The following is a 17,252-nucleotide window of genomic DNA, read 5'->3' as shown; positions in this document are numbered from 1 at the left end:
TCTTCAAAAAAATGGTGGCGCTTTTTACGTCACGCACTCGATTTTTATAATAATCGAATAATTTTGGAAAAAATCAACGGCGATGTATCGATACATCGATGTTTTTCCAGCGTTATCGATGTTTTTCCATTCATCGATTTCTAGTTCGAGTCTCCGCTTAAGAAATGTCCCAGACCCCAACCGATGACCTAGGCTTTGATGCGCCTATCGATGTATCGATCGCGACGGCGATCTATTGGCGGCAATTCGCGCCCACATCCGTGCATCTCTAGCTCTTGTGTGTTTTCAGCGCGTTTTCCATTCTTTGATCCCATAAAAACAAGCGGCAAAAAGCAGGAAAATCCTTAGCAGAATGCCCGCCGGCCTGGTGAAAACACCGATCAATGGAAAAGCAAAGGAAAGTGTACAAAAGTCCGCGGAGCGTACGACCAGCAATGGCAAGAAGTTCGTGCAGACGCGTCTGCCGTTTAAGATGATTACGCCCAGCGGAGCACCCACCCCCGCTGCGGCCTCCACCTCTGGTGGCGAGCCTGGTGCAGTGGTGAACCTGGATGAAGATGATCCGCCGGCGACAAGGGAGCCGCGCAAGCGGAAGCTATCCTTTGACGACGAGACGCCGCCACAAGAGGGCACTGGCTGCTCTACGGAGAACGAGCTGTTGCGTCGCTCCAACAGCAAGGAGAACCTGAACTTGAGCGCCGCCGTGGCCACCAAGAAGGCCAAGACCACGGAAGATGTGGAGGATCTGGTTATCGAGCTAAAGGACGATGACGATGATGAGGACGAGGACGAGGACGAGAAAGCGGTAGTGGAAGTGCCGGCTGCGCCACCTAAAAAGCCCAAGGCAGCTAAGGAAACGTCTGCGAAGACTTCAAAGGCCGCCAAGACGGCGTCCAAGGAGAAGTCAGAGGGCAAGGTCAAGGAGAAGGGCTCTCCGGCTCCCATACAAATCAAGTGGCCATTGGCAAACAAGCGGCCCAAGCGTAGGAAGTCGCTCAAGAAGGCCGAGGATGCCGCCGTAGACGCTTCGCCAAAGGATGCGGACAAGGTGGGCGGCGAGTCCAGCGATGATATCGAGACCATTGCCGAGGAGTTGAATCCCCAGAAGAAGCCGAAGGTTGTAGAGCCAGAAAAGGACGAGAAGAGTCAGAAAGACGATCAGGAGGCTGTGGAGCAAGTGGCTGCGGATGTGGACAAGCACGAGGAGGACAAGAAAAAGAAGGAGAAGGATCAGTCGCCAAAAGAAACCAAGAAGGCAGAGTCCACTGTCAGTCAGGAAGCTTTACAGAAGGAGAAGAAACTGAATAAAGAGGCAATTGCCGAGGCCGACATCTCGGTAATCCTCTCCAGCAGCGAGGACCAAAACTCCAGCAGTGATCACGAGATGGATGTGGACACGGAGGCCGCAGAGAAGGCCAATGCCCCATTGAGAAAGAGCCTCCCAGAGTCCACCATCGATGCCCAGAAGACACTCACGCCCAAGCAGCAGCGTCTCCTCGAGCGGCGGCGAAAGGCCCGCGAGGAGAAGGAGCAGAAGCTGGCCGAGGAGCGTCGCCTCAAGCAGCAGGAGAAGGAGCACAAGGAGCAGCAGCGCAAGCTGGAGAGGGAGGAGAAGGAGCAGCAGCGCAAGCAGGAGAGGGAGGAGAAGGAGCAGCTGAAGAAGGTGGAAAGGGAGGAGAAGGAGCGCAAGCGGCAGGCGGAGGTGGACTCCAAGAACGAGGAGAAGCGCAAGCGCAACGAGGCCAAGGAGGAGGTGCAGCGCAAGAAGGACGAGGAGCGTCGCAAAAAAGAGCTGGAGCGTGAGGAGGCAGAGCAGAAGAAGAAGCGCGCAGCCGAATCCTTCACCAAATTCTTTGTGCCCAAGCAGCCGAAATCTGGTGGCAATACCAATGCCACCTCCTGCCTGGAGCACGAACAGTCCAGCTGCGACAGCACCAAGGCCAGCAGTCAGACCCTGGCCTTTCGCCCCTTTCAGATCAAGGATGACATGCTGCTGGCCCCCGTCACGCGTGCCTCCATGTGCCACGAGCATCGCTCCCAGCTGGATGGGCTCTTCAGGGCGGCTGACCACCAGGATGGCGAAGATTCGGATGCTGAGGAGGACATCTGCCGCCGGAAGCCACCCAACCGGGCGCATCTCTATCTCAGTGAACTGAACAGTGGCCGCCACAAGCCGCTGAAGATGCTGCGGGACGCGAGACTGCAAAGGTACACCAAGGAGGAGGACGACGAGGATGTCCAAGTACTAGGTGGGTATCCTCTGTAGCCATTACCATAACACCCTGATGCAACAATACGAATTTCCCCCCAGATGACCTCGCCACCGCTGGCCTACCCATTGAAGAGGAGCAGCCCAAGCAGCTGGCCAGGATGCGTACCAAGTATCTACACTTTGCGGACAACCGCAGGCCCCCCTACTACGGCACCTGGCGGAAGAAGAGTCAGACCATATCCGCCCGCCGTCCGCTGGCCCACGATAAGGTAGGGATCCTCGGGGAATACCAATTTCTCAATATAAATACAAATATCTCTGCTTAGGCTCACTTCGACTACGAGCTGGACTCTGACTGCGAGTGGGAGGAGGAGGAGCCGGGCGAGTCGCTGAGCGCCAGCGAGGACGAGAAGGAGGAACGCGAATCGGAGGAGGAGTCCGAGGAGGAGTACAACGAGTGGTATGTCCCGCACGGCCATCTCAGCGACGAGGAGCTGCAGAACGATGGCGACGATGATGGACACACGCGGGAGGCCCAGAAGGCCAAGCTGCAGGTGCTGCAGCAGGAGTTCGCCCAGGAGATGAAGAAGCAGACGAAGAAGATCAAGCCGCGCCTGCTGGGACCCATCTGGCTGGACGAGAATGGCAACCAGTCGGAGCAGCTGCCCGCCATCTTTGCCCACACAATCGGCATGTATGCCGCATGGAGTGCCGTGGACTCCATTAGCCTGGAGCCACCGCCCGTGCCGGACCGTGAGGATCTGGCGCCCGAACCGCTGTTGCCGCTGCAGCTGGACGAGCGCCTGCTCCAGCAGCTGGTCCGCCTGACGCACGGCAATCGCAACAGCAAGACATTCCTGATCAACGAGTATCTGGAGTACCTGAAGACACAGACAGCGGCCGCCGGCGAAGCGAATCGATCGCTGCTGCCCCCCAAATCGGTGATCCGCGAGAAGATCGATGAGCTGGCCAGCTGGAAGGTTGTGGAGTCGGGCACACCCGAAGTGGCCGCCAAGAAGACCAAAAAGCCCAAGAAGCGTCTCTGCTGGATAGTGGCCAGCGAAATGCTGCAGAAGTTCCATCTCCAGGAGTTGACCCTGCACAATCAGTGGGACTATACCCTGACGCCCAAGGTGAGCGACGGAGGAGGAGGAGGAGGAGCAGCGGAGGCGCAGCAGCACGAGCTTAGTCCTCCAGCCGATGCCTCGCCAGTGGCCGCCGCCCAACCACCTCCTGCTACGATCTCAGCCTCGACAACTCCCAACACAACGCCCGTGGGTAAGAGCGGACCCAAGAAGCGGGCCACCCTGCTCATGTCTGTGCCCAGGGATCAGCCGATACCCTCGGCCGCCAAGAATGCACTGATCAGCCAGTTCTTGCGCCGCCAGACGGAGGCCAAGGAGAAGGATAAGGAGAAACGGATGGAGCGGGGACAGGAGCCGGAGCAGAAGCCGACGACGCCCGTTGTTGTTGTCGACGAGGATGTGGTGATGCTCTCGGATTAGTCTCGATCCCGCAACTCCCTTGTGATGGGTCTTCCTCATTTTAAGCATACATATATATGTTCAGATAATTAAACCTTTTTTTTGTCGCTAGATTCGCTCGTAAGTTGATTTAATTTTTAATGTGTTCCGCGTGACCCCTGTCCCTTCTCCTTTCTCCTCCTCCTCCTCCTCCTCCCAGTTCCAGTCGCAGTCGGACGCGGACGCCCTTGAACCCCCTCTATACATGTGTATAGTCTAAATACATACATATATGCAATAATACATTATCCTGTGGCGTTTCCTTCTTTTTTTTGGGTCGAATGTGCGGGGTAGAACTGAGAATCAATTTTCAGTGAATCAATTTAAAGATTTTAAAGAAATCTTCAAATAAATCGTTTAAAATAAAAAAAATTAAATAATTAAAATAATATATTTTCAATATTTTTGAAAAATATTTTACAAATAAATCCATTAAAATAGATAATTCCAATAGTAAACATTTTTAATCGAAATTAAAAAAATGTTTAAATTAAAATCTTTAAATTTAAATATAAAATTTGAATTATTGAATTTATGTTCTAAAAAATTCTACAAAGAAATAGATGAAAATGGAAAATTGAAATAATTTAAATGTTATATTTAAATTTATAGAATTATGAGTTTTTTTTAAGAATACAAATAAATCGATTAAATTTAAAAAAAAATTAAAAATGAATTAATTAAATTAAAAAAATTTTAATATTTTCATAATATTGTTACCAAAATTCTGAAATAAGCTCATGTCTTAAAGTAAATGAAAATACGTTGAAAAACAACGAAGTTATAATTTTGTCTATTACTTTCCCTATCGTTCCTATGGCAGCTATAAGATATAGTCGTCCGATTTTCATAAAATTTATACCAAAATTCTGATAAAATACCAGAAGCTCATGTCTCAAATTAGATTTAAAATTTTGTTCTAATATTTTAACTTATTTTTTTGGATTTTTAAAATTTTTTTAGAATTTTAAAAAAATTTTTAAATATTTTAACTGCCAAATTTGAATTTGAATTTAACTGTCAAATTTGAATTTAACGACGATCAGTTTCAGTGTGCCCAGGTGCAGTTGTAAAATAACACCTAAATTTGGATTCAAAAGGTTTGAGTCTCCGCTTACTTCCGCCGGCTCCGAAATGGTTTGAAACTTGGACTTTTTATAACAGTTTATACCAGTTTTCAGTTGCTTGCTGCTGATTTCTGTTCGCCTGTTACCCCAATTTGGGAAACGGGCAATTTGCATGGAAATGTTCGGAAATTTGGATTGGCTGCTGTAGGGATGTTGTTGTAAAAAGGTTGTTGTTGCCATAAGCTGTTGTTGTCGGCAACAAATAGGTATAAATGCATAAAATGAAATATAACAGTTTATACCAATTATTATTTTTGCCCAAATGTTTTTATAACAGTTTATACCAGTTTTCAGTTGCTTGCTGCTGGTTTCTGTTCGCCTGTTACCCCAGTTTGGAAAGCGGCCAAATCGAATGAAAAAATTTGCTCACTTGCATCAGTGATGCTCATCTCCATCAGTGATGCTTCACTTCCATCAGTGATGCTCAATTCCTTCAGTGATGCTCACTTCCATCAGTGATGGTCACTTCCATCAGTGATGCTCACTTCCATCAGTGATGCTCACTTCCATCAGTGATGCTCACTTCCATCAGTGATGCTCACTTCCATCAGTGATGCTCATCTGCATCAGTGATGCTCATCTAGCTATATTGCAATATTGGAAGGCTATAAAATCGGGCTTAATGGCAGTGATGCTCATCTGGCTATATTGCAATATTGGGAGGCTATAAAATCAGACTTTGCATCAGTGATGCTCATGTAGCTATTTTGCAATATTGGGAGGCAATATATCAGGCGTAATAGCAGTGATGCCCATCTAGCTATATTTCTTTATTGGGACAAAATAGATAGATGAGCATCACTGATGCAAAGTCAGATTCAGTGTGCCCAGGTGCATTTAAGCAACATTTTAGCCAAAAAATGTACAATATGGTCACATCTGGTTTGAGTCTTCGCTTACTCCAAGATCAATGGTTCGAAACTTGGACTTTTTATAACAGTTTATACCAGTTTTCAGTTGCTTGCTGCTGGTTTCTGTTCGCCTGTTATCCCAATTTGGGAAACGGGCAATTTGCATGGAAAATTTCAGAAATTTGTATGGACTGCTGCAGGGATGTTGTTGTAAAGGGGTTGTTGTTGCCATCAAGCTGTTGTTGTCGGCAACAAATAGGTATAAATGCATAAAATGAAATATAACAGTTTATACCAATTATTATATTTGCCCAAAAGTTTTTATAACAGTTTATACCAGTTTTCAGTTGCTTGCTGCTGGTTTCTGTTCGCCTGTTACCCCAGTCTGGAAAGCGGCCAAATTGAATGAAAAATTTTGCTCACTTGCATCTGTGATGCTCATTAGCATTATTAAAAAATTAAAGCATACTTTTGGGGTTTTCTATTAAAAACGTGGCATCTTTTAGGCGGAAGTTCAGATTACAGTTTGATAAGCACTGGTCCAAGTGAGATTCAACTTTTACAGTTTGACAAGCACTTTTCGGATAATATAAAATGGCCATATCTAAAAAATGGTGCAAAAATGTTGAAAAACAGCTAACAGACGGACATGGCTAGATCGACTCGGCTGTTGATGCTGATCAAGAATATATATACTTTATAGGGTCGGAAAGGTCTCCTTCACTGCGTTGCAAACTTCTGACTGAAATTATAATACCCTGCAAGGGTATAAAAATGTTATATATTTAAATTTATAGATGTATGAATTAAGATTTTCTAACTTCTACTTAGAAATAAAGAGATTAAATAATAATAATAAAACATTAAATAAATAAAAAATAATTGACCAAAAGGATCGATTCCTAATGATGATTACTATTAAATGTTAGGTAATAAAAACCACAGGCTAATAGTATGTATTTTTAAAACTTGTTTGTTTATTCTTTTTGCCATTTTCGTTTTCATTTTTCGTTTCATTAATTAATTAAATTAATTATTTAATATACATTTAGTTAAGATGCCCGACCAAAAAAAAAAAAAAAAAACAAAAAGAAATGATTACTGTGGCTGCATTACATATGTAAGTGAGGGTCCTTGTGTGTGTGTGTGCTGTGTCCTTTAAACGTGAACGAACATGAACGAAAGTGTCCAGTGTGTGTGTGTGGTACATCTAGATCCGCCAGAATTGTCCCTATATTGATTTACGCTTTACACTTTACGATTATGCATAAATAATAACTAATTGTAATCGTTGTTTAGTTGTTATCGTTATTAACTGTGTGCCCTCCTACCCAAAGGAAATCTCAAGATAAAAGTTAAAGGGATTCTTTTTTTAACCTCGCATACATACAGATACCTACGTATGTACATGTTTTGTTTTCACGTTTTATATTATATATAATAAGGCAAATATATGACGAGGATCGAGTTGGATCGAGCCAATGAATAGTGGAGTAAGTATCCAAGCGGCAGTGCGTTTCAGTGGCATAAGTGCGATAAGTACAGTAAGTATTATAAATAAAATGAATATATTATAAAAATGTATAATATATTTTATAAATAAAATTAAGTAACCGAATTTATAGTCAGTCGCTAGTAAGTGGGGACATCTTTACACTCGTGAAACGCACTGCCCCCGTGCAGCAAGTAATTATGTATTGTCATTCGTGTGTGTGTTTATAATCGGTTATTATTTCCTCGTAGAAATCAAGTCAGGAGTACTTAAACAATAAAATCATTTCGTTACCATCATATTTACACATGTCACGTAAAATACAAAAAATACTAATTACTCTGAGGGTTCTTGTTTCGTTCGTATTTTTCCTTAGAAACCAATAGTTTTCTTTTTGTTTCTACCATTTATACAAGAAGGTATGTAAGTAAGTTCTCTTTTAAAAAAAAGTGTAGTTTAAGCAACATTTGATGTATTAACTTTTGTTCCCAAGGAAAAATGGTGCCTGAATTGTCACCCCCGGCTATTTACTTTAGAAAGGTTTCTGATAAGCGTTTCGGTTCTCGTTCAAGTTTTCCCTCTTTTTCTTTTCCTTTTTCTTTCTTTCTTTTCTTTTTGGTCTCTGCCATTGTCTTGTCTTTTTAAGTTTCGCTGTGCCTCCATATTTTCTAGCTTTCCCGATTCATTCCTCCTTCATTTCCTCGTCAGCCGGACAGCGTCAGGGCAGCAGTAGAGGCCGGAAGTAGGCGCGACAGAAGATGGTCGAGGCCGAGGGCGGCAGATCCTGGTTGCGATAATACATATTGCACTCCCGCTCTGTTAGCTTGTCAAAGACGGCCGCATACTCGCGATGGAATGTGGCCAGATCCACGTTCGTCCGGCCGATGGCGGTCAGGGCCAGGAAGAGGATGTCGCGATAGAAGGAGTGCGATCTTTCCACGCCATCGCTCTTGAGCTTGTGCCGCTCGTTGGCCAAGCGTTTCAGGGGAGTGGCCAAATCGTTGCATCGAATGGCCGAAATGATTTGCTGAATGACACTGCAACAACGGAGAGGAGGGATTAATTGGTAGAGTGTCAGTTTCTGGCCGGGATTACACTCACTTCTTGTTGAGCTGCGCCTGCTGATCGGCAAACAGGCTCGTCGGCTGTACCTCCCGGTACAGTATGTACATGGGCGGGCCGCTGGCCTCGCTATGCAGACTGAGATTGTCCCACAGGCACTGGATGTGCACTGTCTTCACCTTGCTCAGCGGATCCAGCTGCTCCTTGTCGCTCTAAAAGGTTAATGCGGATTACTTGTTGCCCTTTTGGAAAGGCCAAAAACTTAAACACTAACCGGCACGGGCAGACATAACTCCGGCAGGTGCGTCTTGCCCTCGATCCGCTCCATAAGCCAGAGCAGATTCCAATATATAATGGGGTGCTCCTCGACAAAGGCGGGCTTGATGAGCGCCATGTCGCCTTCCTGGGTGAGTATGTTCTCCAGCTCCTTGCGCAGCACCAGGGGATTTAGATACGGCACTGTCAGGCTGCTGCTACTGCTGCTAGTTCCGTTTTGATCCTTGGAGCTGCTGCCCTCCAGCTGGTCCGCCTCCACCTCCGCCTCCGCCTCCTGCCGTTCGATCTGCACGCTGAGGAAGGGCACCGTGAGCTTGTTGCAGGCATGGCAGGTGGTATTCAGGTTAGAGTCCTCCGCCGTCCACCCGCTCATGATCTCCTCGTCGTAGACGAGCACCGAGCAGTTGTGGCACTGTGAGCACGTCGTCAGCTGAATCAACACATCGCAGTCCCTGTCCGCGGCATTCTGTTGGAAATATACAACAAATTTGGTCAATTTTTATGTTTAAATCTTATTAAACTATTTAATTCTATTAAAATAAATTAAATACCTCTCCTGTCACACTGTAGAGATTGTCGGGCAGCGCGGGAAAGGCGTGCATGTGCAGGGCCCCGCTGGATGTGTTCTCGCCCAGCGGCACCAGGTTGTTGTAGCTAGACTTGCGCGACTCGCTGAGCCTGCCCCAGGGATCCAAATCACTTGACACCCGCCGCAGCTTGCCATCCTCGTGAACGGCTGAGGAAGGAACAGCAGCAGCATCATGCTCCTCCAGCTCCGGATTGCCATGCTGCTGATGCAGATGATGGTGATGATGATGATGGTGCGGGTGGTGATGATGATGCTGCTGCTGATGCTGATGTTGCCCATTGTTCGTCTTTGTCGGCGTCGAGTTGGCCGATATGGCGCCCTTAATCTCATCGAACTTCTTGGTCAGCGAGTTGGCGGCATACTTGATGCTGCTCAGGCTGCCCTGGATGAGCTCGTTCGACTTTTTGCCCGTCAAGCTGGGACTGTGTGTGCGGTACAAGAAATGAGTAATTAGTTGGGAATTCTTACGGCATGTTTATCATGATAAAACGAGAATAAAATGGAAATGGAAATGGAGCCAGCAACTGCGAATAAGTCTGACATCCAACCGGAATCCCTTTGCCGCTGTCGCTGGCCCCTGCTCTCTATGGTGGTGCGGTGCTTGCTTGTTGCTTTGTGGATGATGATGATGGCTAGTTACATCGTGTTAGTGTGAATGTTATGTATTATGCGTGGCTCTTGTCAAACCTTGAATTGCCCGCCACCGCCACCGCCACCAACGAAGACTCTTTTGAGGGGGAACTGAACCACGGATTTGTGTTTACATAAAAACCATAACCGAGTGGGTATTGAGTTGTGTCTCGTGTTTTGTGTTTAGAGTAACATATACAATACTTTTAACACATACAAAACAGAATACAAAAAGAATAAATTTGATTAAATCAAAAACAATACTCTTGTAAATAAATAAAATAATATAATAATAATTAAATAATTTAAGTAAATAACTAATGCGGTAGGAGGTTAAGTTTGGGAAGCCAAAGTTTATAAAAATTCCAGATATTCCGTTTTTAATTTTGAGAAATTCATTTAATAAATACATTAACAGAAATATGTATGTACATGCATTGATAATTAAATCATTTTTAAATAATTAGTCACAGACACAGTTTCAGTTTTAAAAAAAAAACTGATAAATTAACCAAAACCGTTGAGATGTTTATCAATTAATAATTATAATTGATTAATTAATAATAATTAATTAATTAATTCATAATAATAATAATTAATTAAGTAATTCATAATAATTATAATTAATTCATTCATTCATAATAATTATAATTAATTAATTCATAATAATTATAATTAATTAATTCATGACATTTATAATTAATTCATAATAATTAATCAATTAATTAATATATAAAATTTATATAATTATAATTAAATAATTATAATAATTTTTATTTAAATCATCCCTTTTTTATTATTTAAGCAAGACTCCATAACCAAGAAAGATAAAACATTAAGTTAAGCAAAATGTAAACTTCGAGTATTCGTGTTTGTGTGTGGGTGTGTCTCCAAAGAAAAGGTCTTCACTTACCTTATGCTCGATATGTTTTCTATAATATTGGCGGGCAATTTCAAGTCTTTCTTAAGGGACAATCGTGCGGGTGAATAACGTCTAAGATATAATTATATATATATATATATATATATGTATATATATGGAAATAAATCATAAAACAAATGGTTCATCAAGAAAGAGAGAGAGAGAGAAAGATGTACAGCCCTTTCCTGTCTCTCTTCTCGCTTCTTTTCGAGTCAGGAAAAGGCTGGAAACATTGAATATTAGTTCAGAGGATAATTAATCCTGGCTTGTGAGTGACGAGGAGGGGGGTGGTGGGTGGGGTCGTGAAAAGCCACATGTGGGTCTCATAAAGGTGAATCAACCGAGGAGGACACGACAACAACAAACAAATAATGATGAAAGGAGGCTCTAAAGGAAGGTTACCCAAATGTGAACTTCAGCGAGGATCCGATATTGGCCAGACTGTGGGTCACCCCGCTGCTGGCCACCGGCATCGTCTCCGACCGGTGCATGCTCTTCCCAATCTGTGTCGACTCGTCAAAAGTGGCACTCCTCTGGCCGCGGAAGAGTATCGGCTTGTCGCTGTACAGGCTGCTGTCCACCTGCCTTGGCTGATGCTCCTGTTGCTCCTCGGCAGCAGCAGCAGCAGCAGGTGTGGCGCCAGTTCCTGCTGCTGACTCCTCCTCATTGAGGGCACCCAGCGGATCGTTCTGGGTGACGGGGGTACGCGGTGATATCCTAGATGGAGCTTGGTTCAGTATTTCCCTCTCCTAGTCTTAATCTTACTCTCTTACTTGGTTGGACTCTGGACCCGCTGCTGTCTGGGGCGCTGGGAGGCGGCCACACGATCATCGTCATCCTGCGCTTCCGCATCGTCATCCTCCTCATCGGCCTCATAGTCGCCACCGCCACTAAACTGCAGCTCATGGGAGCCCGTCTCCTGTTGCTTCTGTGGCGATGTGCTGGGCGATCCCGCCGTGTACTCATCATCGTCCTCCTCGTCCTCTTCTTCTTCGTCGTCGTCGTCGTCGCCGCCACCGATGCTCATAATTTGCTTGCGCGGCTGCTGCTGCTGCAGGGCCTTTGCCAGGATATCAGTGTCGCCGCCATAGGTGGGCGTGGCTGCATGCGGAGCATTCGGCTCGCCGACATCCGTGGGCAGCATGGCATCATTGCTGCCCCCCGTCACCGTCTGGCGGACAATGCTACCCAGCTTGTTGCGCAGCCGATCGAAGGCGGCAAAGTCGAGCAGTCCGTGGCCACCGCCACCGCCAGTACCATCGCCGCCGCCCGAGGAGGCCAGGCTGCTACGCGACTGACCGTCCACTGTCTCCAGAGTGCTAAGATTCTGATCCTCCGAGGCGCTCAGCGACTTGCTCACCTGGAAGACCCAAAAAATAGCATATAGAAACCCAAAAAAAGAGTAAAAATTCGACTCACCTTGGCTGCTGCCCGCCGCTTGCCAGCTCTCCGGAACTGCGCCGCTCCCAGAACCACGTTCTTGATGCGATTCCAACGGATCTGGCTCAGCGTGGTGCTGTCACTCGGCCACTGGGACTCCAGCACGCAGCGATTGTAGAAGCCATAGGTGAGGGCATTCGCCTGGACGCCCGATCGCTTCATCAGGTAGTGCAGGCGCACGGCCAGGACGGGCAGATTGTGGATGCCGCAGAGCTGCATCATGATCCGGTAGCAGAACTCATCGCAGGTAATCTTCAGCCGACTGGCCCGCACCAGGACATCGTACGCCGCGCGCAATATGTCCGGCTCCTTGCCCGCATGCCGCGTATCCAGCACCATCGAGGGCAGGATGAGGAAGTACAGCGAATAGCAGGTGGCCAGCAGGTACTTGGACCATGCCTCTGGATGCTGCTGACACCGGCTGGCCATCTTCTGGGACAGCTTGATCTCGTGCTTGGTCCGTCGGGCAATTGGCGATCCTGGCGACAGCGAGGCGTTCAGCTGCAGCTGCAGGAACTTGGACAGAGCCGTCTTCTTGGTGCCCTCCAATAGCTGCGGCTGCAGAGTAAAGTTCTCATAGTTGTAGGCCGGCTCCTCGTGCGGTCCTGGTGTAACGCCGCCATCCGGCGGAAAGATATACTTGGTGCGCTCACTATTCTGGCCCGTATCCCAGTCCACCAGATGCAGTTGCGCCGGCGTCTCATCGTAGTTGCCCACCTTTTCCGCGCACTCGTCGAAGAAGCTCAGCCCATGGTCGCCGTCCGAGACGAAGGAGCGCTCCTCGATGAACCGGATGAACATCTGGGTCTTCATCAGTAGCTCAAAGAACTTCTGGTAGGACTGGTCGGAGGGGGAGGGCAGGAAATCAATCATCATCAAAACAGGCGGCAATAATTCAAGCTCACCTTATCCCGTGACCGGAGGAAGGCCTTCAGCTGGAAGAGGGCACTCGGATCGGTGGCCCCCACCGAAGGGGCCTTGGAAATGGGCACCAGAAAGTCCCTATAGCCGCGCAAAATGCTGGCCATAAACAGCAGGAAGGCCTCCTGAATGCGCTGCTCCAGCACCAGTTCCCGCTTTCGCTTCCTAATGTCCCGATCCAGGCTATTCGTTGAGTCGTAGCTGATGGGCTTGGCGTTCTCCAGCTCGGTCAGGGTATGGCGGAGCAGGCGGGCAGCCCGTTTGGGCAGCAGCTTTGGCGACAAGTGACGCTGCGATTCGCACAACTGCCAAGAAAGGTGAGTAATTAGAGGGGGGGATTTACATGTAAAGCAAAGAGTTATCCAGCTACTCACGCTTATATTGTTCGTGTCCAGATCAATGCAGGTCACATCCGTGGGCGGCTCATACAGATCGAAGAAGCGCGAGTCCACGCCAATCAAGTACGGCAATGGGGCGTGCAGCACCTCGGCCAGGCCAAGGGGACAGAGCGGTATGTACGGACACTGCCACTTGAAGGGGAACAGCAGCGAAACAATGGCCTCGGCCACGGCCGTCAAGGTGGCAGGCCTGCAAAGACAATAGAGTAAGGAGACTAAGATAGATCCTAGAAAGAAACCCACCTGAGCGAGTGGATGAGTATCTTCTGTTCGGTGAGGGCCAGCAGGAGCACATGCAGGCAGTTGTCGGTGCCCAGGTTTTGGAGTAGCATGTGAAAGCCAGCGCCGCTTCTTGGCAGCGGCGAATCTTCCGGCTGCGTGAGCAGAATGCGATCATTCGACTCGCTGGACAGCTGCAGGTGAATACTTGGCGCCGGAAATGGCACCTCGTCCAATAGCTGCGTTATATAACGCTCCACGGGAATGGGTATATTGACGCCATACAATACCATGCGCTGTGTGGGGGACAAGAGAAGAGCTTGACTTTCGCTAGGGAGTGCATATGCAAAGGGGGGGCCCACTCACGTGAAGGTACTTCAGCCACTTGTCGAAGGTGTCGCCAAAGGGATGATGCGACAGCAGGCAAATCGCCTTGATCATGTGCAGCGAGTGCTGGGCCCCAAAGGTCTCATCCCAACCGAGCAGCTCCTTCTGATCCTCCGACAACTGGGACTCGCTGTAAGGCAGCCAGGAATTAGGAGCCAAAAACAGACATAAGCAAAGCCACTTACTCGTAATCCTCGTAGAAGGTAAGCGCCGATCCGTACACCTTGTAGGTGCCATCGTTCACCGTCAGCACAAAGGTACTAAACACCGGACTAATGGGCTTTCGCTTCTCCGTTCCGTTGACATGTGGCCAGGCCTCCAGGGAGGCACCCATCGGCAGGCAGAAGAGCGGAACGCTGGGGCACAGATTCAGCGGGAAATCGTTGTGATCGACGGTGGGATAGCGCAGCAGGATCTCCGGCTTGTAGCTGATGTGCTTCGGCCGGTACATGGACTTCTTGTAGCACAAATACACATCGCTGCCCACATAGCCCTTGTTCAGCGTCTTGTAGATCAAACAGAAGGCATGCGGTGCCCGTTCCCCCTTGCTCTGGACGATGACGCAGAGTTCGGTGACCACCAGCTCGTTGCAGGGCATATCGGCCCGAGCGCGTCGATACGTGAGGAAGGTCTTGGCCGATGAGTTGTTGACATTGGCCACCCGGCCGCCAGGAGTTTCGGCCACGATTTCAGCGTCCGACATGATGCGTTCGTGGCCATCGTAAAGAACTCCTAAGAAGAGAAGAGAACAGAAGAGAGGGATGGATTACATAAAAATGGAGATGGGAAAAACCCATATGTTTGGCATACTATTGCCTTATAATAAGTGCACAAAGCTTGTGCTTAAATTCCTCAAATAAAGCAAGTTCCCAGAACTAAAGTTTACTTTTGTTATCTATGAAAAACCGAACCACACAAGAGCTCTTCTTTGATTGATTGATTGGAGCCTCTCTGCCTAAGTCAATGTTTATTTTAGGGACCGTAATCATTATAAATTATATTATAAATATCAAATATTTAGTTTGTTTTCTTGTCGCAAACGGAACCTGTGATTCACGGTTGAGTTTTATTTATAGCAACAAAAATAAAAATTATTATTTTTTAATTTTATTTTAATAAAATAGGTAGGTATATCATAAATTTTATTTGTTTTTTTATATTTGATTTATAATAAATAATAAATAAATAAATATATTTGACTTATTTATCACAAACTGTATATAAATTAACAACAAATTAATAATCATTATTTTAGAAATTTTTTTTGTGATAAAAAATATTTTTAATTTTAAATATTTTATTGTTCTATTTTTTATTTTTACTCAAATGTAATAATTACCTTTGAAGATATTAAAAAAATATAACAGATTGAAAAATAAATATAATGATTATTTACGGTTCCTGGTTTATTTATAATAAACAACCTATAATTGACTTTTTTAACGCGAATTTTATATAGAAAATTGCCCTTAATTATGCTTTTTGAGCTAAAATTATAAGGATTATCAAGGTTTTTATTTAAAAATGAGATCACTGCCCGGCTTATCGCTATAATTTCCCAAATTTGCATTTTTTCCAAGCTTATAAAATCACGGAATTGGCTTAGCCTTAGGCTGTGCTTATCAGGACGGAGTTTGGGGTCACTTTAGGGTTTCCTTTTAAAACAAATTTCTTGGTATTATACCTATATCCACCAGCGGGGGACGATCCTTGCCCCGCCGAAAGTAGATGTAGCACTCGGTGGTGCGCACCGATCCATGATTAAGGTTGGCCGGCAAACCGGTGGGCGTGTGCGCCAGAAGCTCAAAGCCCTCGGGTATCTCCTCGCCCAGGAGGGGAAAGAAGACGCCAATGTCCGTGATGGGCTCAATGGTGCTCGCCGCCCTCAGCCGGCCCGAGTCATTGAAGATGTTCTCCTGCAGCAGCTGAGGCTGTTCCGGCATGCCGGCGACCACAAAATAGTCGGCAATGCGTTTCTCCTCCATGGTTTCCTCAGGGACCTCTGGACCTCTGTAAGAGATAGCAAAAAAAAAAGCCGGGTTGAGTGCTTAATTCTTGGGAATGAAGGCATGAAGCGACTTGGATATGGCAGAGATAAGATAAGGTCAAGAACCTTGGCGACAGTGGGGAAGAGTTGTGTTTGTTTTCAACTTTAATTAACTTTTTCTTTTTGTATTATCTTAGTTGGAGGCCATGACCATTGAAGATTTGATCAAGTAAACATTATTTTGATTATTTAGTTCACTTCTACAAAGGGGAGCAGCTTGAAGCCTGACAAGTAAAAAGCTCAAATGAAATCCTCGACATTGGTATTGTTTTTTTTTTGTAGTTTTTTTGTAACTCTAAATATTATATTTAACGTTGTATAGAATAAATTCAGCGAGGATCCACTGTACCGCCGTTAGATACTTGGCAAATATAGGGTAGGCTTTCCGCATGGCGCAAAATGCTTTTGTTTACATTTACCGATAAACCCGGGAACTCGAATTGGATTTGTATGCATTTACAACCCAATTGGACTTTGTATGGGACCTAACATTAAATACATTACATTTTTATGCTTGGAGCGGCAACAACAAATGGAGTTGGGAAAAACAAGTTCTGCCACGATGATTCAACTTCCTCCGCTTCCGTTCCACAAACAACAACAACAACATACAGCAACAATAAAATAAGCAACGAAATTCTTTTTGTTTGTGCAGAGATTGTGCCGTTTTGTTGGTGTTGTTGTTTTGTTTACAGGAATCCAATTGGAACTTACTGCACTCCTTTTTCTGTTGTCCTCCGCCAATGGCGGCAGTGGGGCAGGGGGCAACGGGGGGTTGGACAACCTTCAGTAGTAGTTGCTTTTGTTGTTCGCCTTGGACTGCAATTGTCGCTTTTCCTTCGCCACTCTTCTTCACACTACGTTAATTTCCACACACACACACACACACTCACGCACCACTCGCACACGCACGAAAGCTACTTGAGAGTTTTCCTTTACATCATTTTTGCGTCGCTTTCAATTGTCCAATTTAATGACTATCTTTAATTGAATACATTCGAAACGTTACGGCCGCTGGGTCTGTCGCAAAGTTAATAAAGTTTAACAGCACATCTGTGTGGACAAAAAGTAAAAAAGATTGTTAACTGGCCGAGTGTGCGTGAGTGCCAAAGTTGCCACTCGTCCAGCAAAATAGCTATCGATATACACCAAAGTA

The 17,252-nt window shown here is 46.1% G+C and overlaps 2 protein-coding genes across 3 annotated transcripts; one reads left to right on the top strand and one right to left on the bottom strand.

Annotated features, from left to right (window-relative positions):
* The first annotated feature begins 250 nt into the window (after positions 1-250).
* On the top strand, positions 251-3,809 carry Caf1-180 (Chromatin assembly factor 1, p180 subunit). Its single transcript, XM_017182763.3, has 3 exons — positions 251-2,249; positions 2,312-2,481; positions 2,539-3,809. The coding sequence occupies exons 1-3, from the start codon at positions 353-355 to the stop codon at positions 3,715-3,717; spliced, it is 3,246 nt and encodes a 1,081-aa protein (XP_017038252.1). The 5' UTR covers positions 251-352; the 3' UTR covers positions 3,718-3,809.
* A 2,861-nt stretch (positions 3,810-6,670) lies between these two features.
* Positions 6,671-17,208, bottom strand: Crag (DENN domain-containing protein Crag). Of its 2 annotated transcripts, XM_017182716.3 has the most exons (15): positions 16,811-17,208; positions 15,734-16,059; positions 14,235-14,781; positions 14,029-14,179; positions 13,687-13,958; positions 13,420-13,633; positions 13,030-13,350; positions 12,104-12,964; positions 11,458-12,044; positions 11,087-11,401; positions 10,676-10,756; positions 9,095-9,554; positions 8,542-9,009; positions 8,307-8,479; positions 6,671-8,242 (listed from the first exon to the last, which is right to left on the bottom strand). In XM_017182716.3, the coding sequence occupies exons 2-15, from the start codon at positions 16,032-16,034 to the stop codon at positions 7,924-7,926; spliced, it is 5,070 nt and encodes a 1,689-aa protein (XP_017038205.1). In that variant the 5' UTR covers positions 16,035-16,059; positions 16,811-17,208; the 3' UTR covers positions 6,671-7,923. The 2 variants fall into 2 exon arrangements, with proteins under 2 accessions (XP_017038205.1, XP_017038206.1); XM_017182717.3 differs by lacking the exon at positions 10,676-10,756.
* Positions 17,209-17,252: the final 44 nt, after the last annotated feature.

This window comes from Drosophila kikkawai, chromosome X (genome assembly GCF_030179895.1).
Source record: "Drosophila kikkawai strain 14028-0561.14 chromosome X, DkikHiC1v2, whole genome shotgun sequence".
In the NCBI taxonomy this organism is placed as follows: domain Eukaryota; kingdom Metazoa; phylum Arthropoda; class Insecta; order Diptera; family Drosophilidae; genus Drosophila; species Drosophila kikkawai.
Note: the sequence above shows the minus strand (reverse complement) of the source record. Positions and strands in the feature narration are given on the sequence as shown.

What these genes read in the sequence shown, in the direction of transcription:
- Crag (XM_017182716.3), bottom strand. Translation starts at nt 16,034, where the DNA reads ATGGAGGAGAAACGCATTGCCGACTATTTTGTGGTCGCCGGCATGCCG. An exon ending in TCTACAGTGTGACAGGAGAG is followed by an intron (nt 9,010 to 9,094) that starts GTATTTAATTTA and finishes TATTTCCAACAG; the next exon opens with AATGCCGCGGACAGGGACTG. An exon ending in CAGGCGCAGCTCAACAAGAA is followed by an intron (nt 8,243 to 8,306) that starts GTGAGTGTAATC and finishes CCGTTGTTGCAG; the next exon opens with TGTCATTCAGCAAATCATTT.
- Caf1-180 (XM_017182763.3), top strand. Translation starts at nt 353, where the DNA reads ATGCCCGCCGGCCTGGTGAAAACACCGATCAATGGAAAAGCAAAGGAA. An exon ending in CGAGGATGTCCAAGTACTAG is followed by an intron (nt 2,250 to 2,311) that starts GTGGGTATCCTC and finishes ATTTCCCCCCAG; the next exon opens with ATGACCTCGCCACCGCTGGC. An exon ending in GTCCGCTGGCCCACGATAAG is followed by an intron (nt 2,482 to 2,538) that starts GTAGGGATCCTC and finishes ATCTCTGCTTAG; the next exon opens with GCTCACTTCGACTACGAGCT.